General features: G+C 45.1%; 1 protein-coding gene across 1 annotated transcript in view; it reads left to right on the plus strand.

The window, feature by feature from the left end:
• The first annotated feature begins 440 nt into the window (after window positions 1-440).
• Window positions 441-14,022, plus strand: part of CDYL2 (chromodomain Y like 2) — an 89,466-nt gene continuing 75,884 nt past the window's right edge. Inside the window, exon 1 of the mRNA XM_066583775.1 lies at window positions 441-587. Coding sequence (XP_066439872.1) covers window positions 564-587 — 24 coding nt within the window. The 5' untranslated portion in view covers window positions 441-563. The remainder of the gene's footprint in view (window positions 588-14,022) is intronic.

A 14,022-nucleotide genomic window follows, 5' to 3' on the forward strand; every position in this document is an offset into this window, starting at 1 on the left:
CATCGAAGTTCTAGCGTCAGACGCCATCATGTATGGCGCAGTACATGAGCAGCACATATATGAGACCCCAGAAGGTGACAAGTCCAAGCAGAGCTGTGATGGCAGCCATATTGCTTGCCACTCTGCTTCCTAGAAAGCTCTACAACTGAGGATTGAGTAAACTGTGAGGTGAAAGGACAAGTGAAGGACTTGTGGCGACTGCAGACCTGGAGGCGGGAGGTAAGTAGCCCTACAGCTCCTCTCCCAGCGACCCACTGCTTCCCCTCACAGCGCCGGCTTATATACAGGACCAGGACGAGGCGGCCGCTGGCCCCGCCCACCATCAGGATGCTGCCGCTGCCGGCGCTCTGCCCCCAGCTGTCATGTCACAGGCACCTCCCAGTTAGCCCCGCTGCAAGAGCGCCCTCTGGCGGCCGTCCTCGTCCAGCGAGCAGGGCAGGAGCTGGGACCGCTCTGCTCCAGCGCTGCTTGTGGCCGCCGCCGCCGCTGTGTGATTCTGCGCACACGGACGCCCGGAGTCCCTGTCATTCTGCTGCTGCACGCACACCCGCCCCGGTCCCGGCATGGCTTCTGGGGACCTGTACGAGGTAGGTGCTGCCCGCTGCTACGGGCAGAGAAGGGTGGAGGGTGCAGCTGCGCCGGGGGAGGGGGCTCGGGGCACTTTCCATGCGCAGGCCTTGGGAGGGGGCGACACCTCTGTCATTCATGGGGGGTCTTGAGGTTGGAAGAACCTGGTAAAGTCAGGGTGAGGGGTAGGTGGCCGGGGGATGGCGCTGGCACAGCGGTGTGTGGCATTGGTTGGCACCAGGTGGTCTTCTCTCCATGTGCAGAGGGAGACCTGTGTGAATGTGCAGGAAGTGGTGCGCAGGGGGGACTTGTTGACTGCTGCAGAGCCTCTTGTGGGTCCTAGCTGTCAATCACATGACAACTTTACAAAGTCCCTGCATGACCTGGAAAGTCCTGATGATGATTGACAGGTGAGGTTTGCAAAGTGGTGCTGCAGCAGGTGAGTCCTCCACCGTGCCTATGGAGGATGTACTGCTATAGAGCTTGTAAGAGGTGCTGCAGCAGGAGAGTCCTCCGCAGTGCCTATGAAGGATGTAGTTCCTTAGAGCTTGTAAGAGGTGCTGCAGCAGTTGAGTCCTCCGCAGTGCCTATAAAGGATGTGCTGCTATAGAGCTTGTAAGAGGTGCTGCAGCAGGAGAATCCTCCACAGTGCCTATGGAGGATGTACTGCTATAGAGCTTGTAAGAGGTGCTGCAGCAGGTGAGTCTTCCGCAGTGCTTATGGAGGATGTACTGCTATAGAGCTTGTAAGAGGTGCTGCAGTAGGTTAGTCCTCTGCAGTGCCTATGGAGGATGTACTGCCTTAGAGCTTGTAAGAGGTGCTGCAGCAGGAGAGTTCTACGCAGTGCCTATGGAGGATGTACTGCCTTAGAGCTTGTAAGAGGTGCTGCAGCAGGAGAGTTCCCCGCAGTGCCTATGGAGGATGTACTGCCTTAGAGCTTGTAAGAGGTGCTGCAGCAGGAGAGTTCTCTGCAGTGCCTATGGAGGATGTACTGCCTTAGAGCTAGTAAGAGATGCTACAGCAGCTGAGTCCTCCGCAGTGCTTATGAAGGATGTAGTTCCTTAGAGCTTCTAAGAGGTGCTGCAGCAGTTGAGTCCTCCGCAGTGCCTATAACGGATGTGCTGCTATAGAGCTTGTAAGAGGTGCTGCAGCAGGTGAGTCCTCTGCAGTGCCTATGGAGGATGTACTGCCTTAGAGCTTGTAAGAGGTGCTGCAGTAGGTGAGTCCTTTGCAGTGCCTATAAAGGATGTACCGCTATAGAGCTTGTAAGAGGTGCTGCAGCAGGAGCGTCTTCCGCGGTGCCCTATGGAGGATGTACTGCCTTAGAGCTTGTAAGAGGTGCTGCAGCAGCTACAAAGGACAGCGCCTTACTGTGGGAAGGGTCTTGAAGGTTGCACAGTATCAGTAGGCTTAGAGGCTGGTGGGGTGTATGTGCCAGGGGTCAGTATGCTGGGTACCAGGTGCCACTCCATCCATGTACTGAGTCTTGTACATGGACACGTCCGGCAGAGTCTCTTGCGGGTCATGCATGTCAGTCGTTTGCCAGCTATGGTTTATATGATTCAATTTAGAGTTTTCTGTTATTTTTGTGATTCTTGGGCATCAAGATCTTGATTGGCACATCTGCTTTCCAAAATGGTGCCTAATGCTGGGACAGGAGCGGGCACCTATGGGGTTCTGAGGGTTTAACTTCCTGGTAAAGGTCATGAGGGGGCATGAAGGGTGGAGTAGAGTGGCTGCACTGGTTGGCATACTGGCATATTGGTTGGTCTTACAGGTCCTTCTCTACAATGTCCATCCTGGTTGAACTAGAGGTGATTATAAGTTCTGGTGGTCCTTCGTATGCCAACTTCATCAGGTCACTCTCTAGTGTATTAGTGCTGCCGATTGTGGGCTGCTGAGGTTATACCCGCTGGTGCCTACTACTCCAGGTGGACTAGCGGATGTCTACATCTCTGGTGAAGCTGAGCGTTTATTCTCTATCAGTGTCCTATATATCATCTATATTGATTAATAGCCAGCATGAGGTGCTGCAGCAGCTGTTGACTCCTCTTTGTGTTTGGCACCTGACCAGCCCCAGTGACCTCATTCTTAAACATCCTAGGTGACTCACACATTCCTACAAGACATGACTAGAGATCTCTCATAGTTTCCATGGTGGTTCATCAGTACGGCGAATAGTCTTGGTTGTGACCGGTCTACATTTTTTGTGAGTGACTGATAAAGTTTTTACTGAGAATAAGAAATCGAAATGAATATTGGGCATGTCTTGACTTGTGCCCCCTTCCTTGAGAATTTTAGTCCACTCTTTCCTAATGATGGGGCAACCCATTAAGAAGATGATTCCTCTAAATATCAATCATTACCAGTTACTGCAAGTCCTTGGCTTTTCCTATACAGTCGGTATAAAAGTCTACACACCCCAGACTAATGCAGGACTAGTCTAACTCCCTTCTATGACAGAATCACCGACTGGGTTGATTAGGGAAATGCGGTGGATACATTCTATCTTGACTTTAGGAAAGTATCTCATACCATACTTGGTATGAATGACCAAATATGGGATTGACAAGGCAACTGTTAGGCGGATTCACAACTGGCTGAGTGATTGTACTCAGAGAGTGGTCATAAATGGCTGCACATCCAAGTGGAAGAATGTATCAAGTGGGACCACAAGGCTCTGTCCTGGCCCAGTGGTGGTCAACATTTTTATAATTGATCTGGAGGAGGAATTGATGGAAAACTGATCAAATTTGCCGATGACACAAAGCGAGGAAGGATAGCTAACACTAGGGAAGAGAGAAAGGATTCAAAAAGATCTAGACACGTTTGAACAGTGAGCTGTGACTAACAGAATGGTGTTTAACAAGGAGAAATTCAAAGTCCTACATCTGGGCCAGAAAAATGAATAAAGCACATACAGAATGGGAGGAATTGAGCTAAGCAGCAGCACATACTAATAGATCATAGACTGAACATGAGTCAACAGTGTGATGCAGCAGCCAAAAAGGCAAACACAATTCTGGGATGTATTAAGAGAAGCACAGAGCCTAGATCATGTGAGGTCATTATCCCCTTCTACTCTTCCTTAGTCAGACCTCATCTGGAATACTGGGTCCAGTTCTGGGCACCCTACTTTAAAAAAGATATAGACAAACTGGAGCAAGTTCAGAGAAGAGTTAACAAAATGGTGAGCGGTCTGCAAATCATGTCCTATGAAGAACGGTTAAAGGATCTGGGAATGTTTAGGTTGCAAAAAAGAAGGCTGAGAGGAAACTTAATAGCTGTCTACAAATATCTGAAGGGCTGTCACACTGCAGAGGGATCAGCCCTATTCTCATCTGTACAAGGAAAGACTAGAAGCAATGGGATGAAACTGAAAGGGAGGAGACACAGATTAGATATTAGACAGTGAGGGTGATCAATGAGTGGAACAGGTTGCCACAGGAGGTGGTGAGTTGTCTTTCAATGTAAGTCTTCAAACAAAGCCTGGACAGACATCTGTCTGGGATGATTTAGTGAATCCTGCATTGAATAGGCTTTGGACCTAATGACCCTGGAGGTCCCTTCCAACCCTACAATCCTATGAAATTAATGTGGTTGCATAAATATACACACCCTAAGACTAATACTTTGAGTTTATAACCACATTCAGTCTTTTTGGGTGGGTGTCTATCAGCATGGCACATCTTGACTTGCAATCTTTGCCCACTCTTCCTTGCAAAAATGCTCCAAATCTGTCAGATTGCCAGGGCATCTCGTGTGTAGCGCCCTCTTTAATGTTGCTGTCGGCCTCTTGGCCGCCTACCGGACTGATTTACTTCTGGTCTTTTCATCAATTTTTGAGGGCCGTCCAGTTTTTGGTAATGCCACGGTTGTGCCAAATGTAACCCCCTTCTTGCAGACGTCTTCCTGGTATATGTAATGTCTTGGCCCCTTCTCCTGGCTGATATCTTCCAACAATCAGATCCCTTTGATGTCTTGTAAGATCCTTATAGACCAACTAAGAAAATATCCGGAAAATCCTCCTAGAAGAACTGAACTTTATATGGGGGGAAACCAGAATCCCTGTATATACTGGCAGCGGAGTGCTGACTACTATATAACATGAGTATAAATGTGATTGGCTAATTCTGAACACGACCGCATCCCCCAATATAAGACGATATGAACACATATGTAACCACATTATTTTTGCTTTGTTTTTATTCTTCCACCCCAAAATGATTTCAGTTCGGTTGTTCTGCAGCAATATCGGCCCCTGTGGACGGGAAGCTTCTTACAGTTGCCACAGATTAGATGGAGGTGCTGACATGTTCTGACCACCTGACAGGAAGGGTTCATCGATTTCATGCTACTTGTGCCAAATTCTGACTCTCATCAGCGCGGTGCAACAAGAACTCTGGGTTCATCTGACCAGGAGATGTTTTTTCATGGATCAGTGATCCAATTTTTGCACTCTTTTGCCCACTGGAGTCTCGCCTTACTGTTTCTCTTAGACACAATGGCACTGGAACTGTTGTTCTAGCCCATTCGTTAAAAGGAATAACGAGTTGTGTGTTTGGATGCCTTAATTAGAGCACCCCCGTTGTATTTGATTGCAATTTGCTTGACTGTGAACTAGCTGATCATCCAAATGATTCTTGACCTCCTCCTTTGACCCCTTTCGTCAACGAGTTGTTTACATCCACAGGATCCACTTCACGTTTTCCTCAATTACGCCATTCTTCGTATACATTCCACAACACTGTATATGAGGGAACCCTCCCTACCCCAAAGTTGGCAGCCTATGAGCTCCTGGCCCCGGATAGTTTAGCATCGATGACCAGGATCCATTGGAAGTGGCTCAGATTGCTGGATATTCCCATCTAATTTGGATTCACACTGAAACTGATCACGGAAAACGTGTCACATGACTTTATGCTGCCCTCCGGGGTCTAATTTCCATACAGGGAAGCTCCCATCATTAAGAGTCGGGGTCTCTAGTAAAGTGGCCATTCAATGTAATTTAGAGGCACTTGAATAGAATGTTTGATGGCCCAACGGAAGACTCGTCAAGGACTAATCTTCACAAGGGAAATTCTAAGCCTCTTTATATAGCGCTGACGTATTCGGTGGCACTTTACATTTTCGGACAGCAATAGCTGGTATTACATGGTAAATTGTGCATTTAAGGGGCCAGTCATTAACCATAAGAGACCATTAACCGCCTCCCCCTATGAGTCTCGGTGAGCGATGGAGAAGTCATGACTGCATAGATCATGTCCATGAGTGTAACGGGTAAATAATAGTCTCTCCTTATGTAGGTGATGCATCATACGCCCTCCCGACAATGTTCTATCGGGAAGCACTGACAAAGAGATTCCGCTGACAAGATGATGTGTCTGTTGTTGTTTTAGAAACTCAAAGGGACAGGATTGATTCTTACCTTGAAATGTTCCGTAAATGCCATAATAGGCCGGAGAAAAAAAAATCAATTTGTCTATGACGAGATTTATCATATAAAATGTTTTACGGTTCCAACTGGTTAAGCGGCTGAGCGGTGTCGCTACTTATCTGACATGGCCTGGGGAGCGTAACTACATTAAAGACGTGCAGGGTTCTAAATGGACACCTTACACCGATGGTCTGTAGCCACTTGTGAAACTACAACTCCCAGCATGCTCTGACCGCCAAGGGAGGGTTAAATATTAAAATTCATCTTTTTAGATCTACTTTGCCATATTTTTACATGGAAGATTTCCTTGTGCGAGTTCCGTTCGATTGTGATGTGGCTGGAATTTGATTGGATGTGTTTTATACACTTGGGTTTTTTGGGTTTTTAATCTTTCTCTTAGACTGAAAGTCCGAGATAGAAATAAAAAATCTTATTTGTAGAACGGCAACTTATGCGGCAGCGCTTTCCCGTAATTTATTTATTACCCCACCACCACCAAGCTGGGTACTCATTTTACCAACCTCGGAAGAATGGAAGGCTGAGTCAACCATGAGCCGGCTACCTGAACCAATCTGGGATTGAACCTGCAACCTTCAGGTCACGAGCAAGGGCTTAGGTCTGAATTTCTACTGCCTTAGCATTCTGTGCTGCTCGAGAAAATAATGGGCAATATTACCTAAAAAAAAGTTACAATTTTTATGCGAGTGTGATGCAATTTTTACAGCTGTGAAGTGATGCTTGTCTTGAAAAAATCAAAAATTCCCAGTTTGCAAGTTTTTCAGACCGTTATCGCACTTGCCTTTGTAAATACAGCCCTACAAGGAACCCATCAGCACTTAACAAAAACTTATGGGCTCATAGAAGGGGCACCAAGTCAGGAAAAGTGGTTTATTATTTTTTTTAATGCCTACCTTTCTCCCATGTTCTAACGCTGTGTGCCGTCAAAGTCGCCGCTGGCAGGGTTGGATGTTGTCATTGGTGTCGGAGGCGGGAACAACGTTGAGGGTTTCCCTCCCATTGAAATCAATAGGAGCTGAAGCCTCGTATTACACTTCCGGCACTTCTGCCTCCAACATCGGGGTCTGAAGTGTAATAGGAGGCTTCGGCTTCCATTGACTTCAGTGGGAGTGAAGCCTTATCTGACACCGATGATGAGGTCTGGCCTCACTGCACTGATAGTTGGCCGGAGGATCAGCTGATCTCTGGGGATCCGAGTGGCAGGTCTCTAGTGATTTAACAATTGCTGACCTATGCTGAGGATAGGTCATCCAAAGAATTTGCCTGGGAAACTCCTTTAAATAGTGTAGCATATCATGATGAAAACTCTACTTTATAGACCTTAGTATTGTCACGGTGGAAATATATTGGAGATGAGGTGCAACCTGATATTGTAATTAAAGAAAAGAAAAGCACCAATACGTAAGATTATTACACCAATTCTCTGTTTATTAGAGGTTCCAGCATTAGACGCGTTTTGAGGCAATAATACCTCTTCCTCAGTGTTACTGGGGACTAACGTTGGGTGGAAGGGCAAATACCTGGATGTTGATCTATGTTGTAGAGGAGCCAGTGACTGTCTTCTCTCCAACAAGGATACATGTCCAGGTATTTGCACTCCCATTTGATGTGTGTCCCCAGTAATACGGAGGAAGAGGTATTAGTGCCTCGAAACGCGTCTTATGCTGGAACTACTAATAAATGGAGAAGTTGGGTTAATAATTCTGCACATTTGTACTTTTTTGATTACAGTATCAGGTTGCACCTTATTTCCACTTTGGTTCTATGGTTGACCTGTCCACCTTTTGCAGGTGTGCCGTCCACTCGGGTTGGCTGCGCCTGAATTCACCAATATGACTTGGCTATATCATTAAAGAGACTTTTCCCATCACCTCCTGGGAGTTCCAATCTCATGACACTCTTTTTCCATCTCTCATAATCTTTCTTCATAGACGTTCACTCACGTGACGGCAACTTTAAGCCAGAGCGGAGAATTACTAAAATCATCAATTGTATGGCTGACCATATGATACTGCAGCAGAAATTCATGGCCAGATTTAGTTTCCTCTGGTGATAACCAATGATGACGGGCCTTCTACTAAAGTCTTAGAAAGATGGCTTAACATAAATGCTTACTGTTAAAATCAAAATTATTCAACCCCCCCCCCCCCATTGCAAGGTAGGGTTATTTACCAAATTACTAACTTTTAATTGCAAAAAAAAAAAAAATCAGACGAGCATTTTAAATGTCTCAAGATAACGAGTATAACAAATGGTTTCTCCAGAGTCAAAACAAAAAATGCCACTTTTAATGACTACTTCAGTCTCAGAACTATTCAACCCCTTCATATTGGGCATCTCTAGTATGTATAGTGTTTCCCCAAAATAAGACACTGTCTTATATTAATTTTTGCCCCAAAAGAGGCACAGTGTCTAATTTTGTTTGTTTTTGGGCTGCAGTTGTCCTCGGACTTCACACAGAACTCTCCTTCTGGTGACGGGGCTTTGAATACCACGACTCCAGCAAGCGAGTGTTGTGATTGGCTCACAAGCACTATGGCTGAACCAATTGCAGCCATTCAGTGATGTCATTCACTTAATGGCTGTGAATGATCAAGCACCAGCTCTGATTGGCCGGTGCTCGATCCAATCACAGCACTTGCTTGCTGGAGGCAGGGTATTCAAAGCCCCGTCACCAGAAGGAGAGTTCTGTGTCAGTGCAGAGCACATGGCAGCCTGCCGCAGCCCCGGGGCTGGATGAGTATTGATGTTTGTTTTTGTTTTTTTGCTAGGGCATATTTTCAGGGGGAGGGCTTATATTCAGGGGGAAACGCGGTAGTAGAACACCTTTTGCTGTTATGTCTTTCTACAAACTTGATGCATAGCAGACACCGGCTTTCAACAGATTCCTGAAAACTCTTACCCCATTCCTCATGGGCAATGGCCTCCAGTTCACTAATATTCTTGGGTTTATGTGTTGTACCCACCTTCTTCACATCCCACCAAAGATTTTCTATGGGGTTCAGGTCAGACAACTGTACCGTCAACTCGATAATTTTCCTGGACTACTTCTTCTGAAACCAAGCCTAGGTGGACTTTGCTTGGGATCATTGTCCCGTTCGACAGTCCAGTGAAGCCCATGATTCTGCTTCCTCACAGAAGGTATCAGGGATTTCCTGATACTTGATTAAATCCATCTTGCCCTCCACACTATGCAGGTTTCCAGTGTCGGAAGAAGCAAACCCAGAGAGTCACCGAGCCACCGCAATACTTCACTGTAGTGGGCATTCTTTTCAGGGTTTGCTTCATTCTTACTCCTCCAGATATACCGCTGACCCAGTGGCATGAAATGTTCCAGTTTTGTTTCATCGCTCCACAGAACAGAATTCCAAAATGCCTGTGACTTATTTATAAGATTTTGGGTTCATTGGAGCTGACTCTTCTGCTTTTGGATCTGTAGAGGTGTACCTTTTGAAGTTCGTACATGAAGACCTTCAGCGATCAGTACATGCTTGTTGTACAAAAAGAAACCTCAGTTCTTGCTGCAGGTCTTTTGTAGGCGGCCAAGGGTTATTGACTACCCGCCTCCTAAGTGGCAGCCGGTGATCGCTTCCTCCTCCAGGTAGGGTAGCCAGTGTACCTTTAACTTTAAACTTGTGAACTATGCTTCCAGCTGTATCTCTGTATCTCTAGAACATTCAGTGCCTTTGTCTGTATCCGATTCTCCGCGGCCAGCCTATCAGATAGGGCTGACCGCAGAGATTCGGCGGTGGCTCCTGCTCCTGGGCGGCAGCTCCCGCAGTGGAGATCTGCCGTGGGGCTTCGCAACGCCCGTGGACAGGGGGCCTTAGCCATATTTCTAACAGTCAACAAGGTCCTAGCCAGTCCACTTATTTGATGTGTTTTGGCCGCCTCCTCATGTGGTGGAATACCCACAGCAATTCCGCAACAATTTTATGGGGGTGCAGATTTGGCCGCATTTTCTACTTGCAAAACAGCTGTGGAATTCAACCCTATTATTACAAGGGCTCAATTCTGCAGCGCGATTCCGCAGCATACATAGACAAAAGACAATAAGAAGGCTGCAAATTCGTTACGGAAATTCTCTGCACCGTGTGAAGGGGATTTTTAAAATTCCCTCCACATGCTTTGCATTGGAAACGCTGTGCAGCGATTTTCACTAGTGGAAATTCCGCATCAGATTCTGCTGTGTGAAGGCAAACTAAATGTCAAGCACACCTGATGCAACTAATCAAAGGCTTCATTATTTGCATCGGGTGTGCTTGAGATAACACCTAATTTACAAAGCTGTGCCATTATGAGGCATTCTATTCAGGGGGTTGAATAATTCTGAGACTGCAGGTGTCATTAAAAGTAGAGTGTTGTGTTGAATTTGGAGAAACCATTTGTTAGTTATGGTGAGCGATTTTAATTGCTTGTTGTAGGCAGATGAAAGTTTGTAAATTTGGCAAACATAATTTACAATGGGGGTTGAATAATTTTGATTGCAACTGTAAGACTATAAATACTTTTTTGTACAAGATGACAAGTTGTGGATTTATAGTCATTGGTTTTATTTTTCTTGCATTTTAATTGAAAATACTCTATAAATTCCACTTGTATAGTTGTGTATTACAATTATTACTTGTACTACAATTTGTATGATCTTCTGTTTCTGAATATACCTTATGTATAAGAGAAATAAATATTTCATATAATTAAATGGTGCAAGCTAGGATTTGTATGATGCTACAACAGTACAACTGCATGACCGTTAAAGGGATTCTCTAGTTTATTGCTAATAAAGTTGTGTTTTTTTTTTTTGTTTTTTTTTAAGGCACACGGTAACTTTTATTTTCTGAACTGATTTGCCCCCAGAGAGGATGGCATAGTCCATGTTGCTTCAGTTCCTGTGAATTACTTTCCAGGAAGTGTATTACAAAATATCACATAAAAAGTGTTCATTTCAACAAACTTTACTTACCGTCTATTGACAACATTTTTCAAACAATCAGAAAATGAAAATGCCGCCTGTACCAATCAAACCTAGCCCCCTCCAAACTTGTGCTACTGTAATCCCCTGCCACCTACTGAGCCGTACCAAAGCAATATGCTCAATAAATTGAAAACACAATGATTATTGCGCAAGCAAGACTATTATCAGAGATATATAGATGACTAATACCAATAATAACCAAAACATAATGGCACGAAGAACCAGGCAAGAAAAATATGAATTATTCAGAAACTAGAAGTCTGTTAACCCGTATCTCGCTAGAAACTACCCCAAGTAATGGATGTAATGCAAGAATATACATGCGTTTGAATTGACCACACATCTATATACCGTGTTCACAAACTGGCAGGTATAGAAGCGTGTTCTATAGAAACAGTAAAGGGGTAAAATAAAGCTCATTAAAAATATACCGTATGGCATCCATTGGGAGGGATCGTTTTTAATGGGATACGGGTTAACATACTTTAGTTTCTGAGTAACTCATTTTTCTTGGTTGCATTTAGTTACTTGTGCTATTATGCTCTGATTGGTATTATTATGCACACACACTCCTACATCAAACTACTAATGATGACCTGTCCGTCCGTGCGTGAGTGGGTTACATGCTCCACCCCTGATCACATGACAGTGACATCACCACAGGTTCTGTACACACAGCTGCTGTCGGGTTAGGTGTTCGTTAGTATTCCATAGTAACTGAGGCCGCAGGGATTTGTAGTCTGCTTGTAATCTGCAAAAGGATGCAGGACCAGTGATGAAGTCACTGTCATGTGATAAAGGGCGGAGCATGTAACCTCACTGGCGAAGGACCTTTGATGATGTCACCACAATGTGATCAGGGGCGGAGCATGTAAGTCATTCACTTGGGATGAGTGTCAGTCGTGTGATCAGGGGCGGAGCATGACTGTGATGTCATCACAGGTTCTTCATTTCCAGTGCTGTGCTGCTTCTGATCCCTGTTGTATGGGATGAACTGTGTGTGTGTGTGTGTGTGTGTGTGTGTGTGTGTGTGTGTGTGTGTGTGTGTGCGCGCGCGCGTATGAGTGACACGTGCATGTAGCAGAGCTGTGTGGCGCATTGCGCCTCCCGAAACTAGCAGTATTTAATTTCTTAATAATTACTAGTATATACATATCTGTCTATCTGTAGTCTCCGATACATCCCGGTTGTGTTATAAGAGAAGTAGCTCTTGGACAGATATTTTAGGTAGCCCTACTAAGGATCTTGGAACCGCTCTCTCTGTCCGCTAAAAGTCCTTTTACGGCTCACGTGAAACACTTACCCGAAACACATTTTTATAAAGAAACCTGTGGGAAGTCTTTAAATCTTCTATATTCTGTGTATATACTTCAAATTGGTGTAAGTATAACCATATACTATGTCAATCTAGTGGTAAGAATGGACTTGAGTAGACTTGCCATTGTGCGTATATATGCGGCACATACTTGGTTAATAAGTTGATAGGTTGCATCTTTATGACTGTAGGTCAATGACTTGTGAACTTGGTTGGATGTACACGCCATCAGCACGTATTAGTAGCTTGGGAAAGACCCAAATGACGGGTCAAAACATCGCTATGCTGTCATGACCATGGAAGGTCAAAAGAGATTTGCTCAGACCGGCTGCGTGGATCTTGGTTACTTTTACACCTCTGATGCTGCTCGCTGTAAATTGGACTGTTTGGAGTTTATTGGTATTGGGGTCTCATCTCATGTGAGCGGCCATCTATTTTCCACTGCACCCACGATTGGGTAATATTGGTGAGTGCTGTTGACCATTCCTTATTTGTGGACTCTGATCATTGGAGGAAAAAATGCCAAACTGCTGATCACCGCAGATTCGTCTCTTGTCATTCAGATGTTACCCAAAAAAGTTGTGTTGGGGCACGAATATCATGTTACGTGGCCAGACAGATGGGAGCCACTCTTACTTAGCAGCTCTGCGTGTGGCAGCAGAAATGCAGTCCTAAGCTCTCGCTCATGACCTGAAGGTTGCGGGTAGCCTGCTAAGGGTTGACTCAGCCTTCTATCCTTCTGAGGTCGGTAAAATGAGACACCCAGCTTGCTTGGGGAAGGGGGTGTAGAATGACTGGGGAAGGCAATGGCAAACCACCCCGCAAAACAGTCTGTCAAGCAAATGTCACCATGTGACGTCAGCCTAGGAGTCAGTCGTGACTTGGTGCTTGCACCAGGGGACTTTACCTTACTCTGCGTAACCGATGGAAAAGGAGCACCCTCTCTATCACCCATCCCCAACCAACTAGGTCATAACTGTTTTTAAAGGGAGCCTGTCGCCAGGTTTATGCTGCCCCAACCCCAGACAGCATAAACCTGGGACAGATATTCCCATTCGGCCCATATATGTTTTATTTTGAAACACTGCTGCATTTCATTAAAAAAAAAAAAAAAAAAAAAACCTGCCCTCAGGTTTGATCTTTAAATTATGATGGCCTCTTACATGAGACCTCTCCTTTTTAAACCCAATTTTATTTCAGCCTTCGAGAGAGAACTTGGAACTTCTTTCTCAAAAGTGACTACCTACTTTATCCTTTCACACCGTTACTCTAGGTGCGTTAAAATTCAGGAAAATTCTTACAAAACCTTGACTAGATGGTATCGTAGCCGGACTACTCACACAAACTCAACCTCATCATCTCCAACAAATGTTGGCGTTGCAATGTTGGCTCGGGTACAATCACGCACATCTGGGTGGATTGCTCTATAATTTAGGGTTTCTGGAACACAAACTCCGATCTTATGGAACAAATCACAGGTAGATTTCACCATCACCATGACTACTCTGGTTGCCCATGAACTTTTAATCTTAAATAAAATACATCACCAACACAAATGATTACAGCAGCGAAACTAATAATTCCAACATGGTGGAGAGACCAAGAACCACCAGCTATACAAACATGGATGAACAAAGTTGACCCCATGTACAGAATGGAGGAGCTGCCAAATTCAAACAAATATGGGAGCTTTGGTTGGCCTTTCAACAA

This window comes from Eleutherodactylus coqui, chromosome 11 (assembly GCF_035609145.1).
Source record: "Eleutherodactylus coqui strain aEleCoq1 chromosome 11, aEleCoq1.hap1, whole genome shotgun sequence".
NCBI classification, from domain to species: Eukaryota; Metazoa; Chordata; class Amphibia; order Anura; family Eleutherodactylidae; genus Eleutherodactylus; species Eleutherodactylus coqui.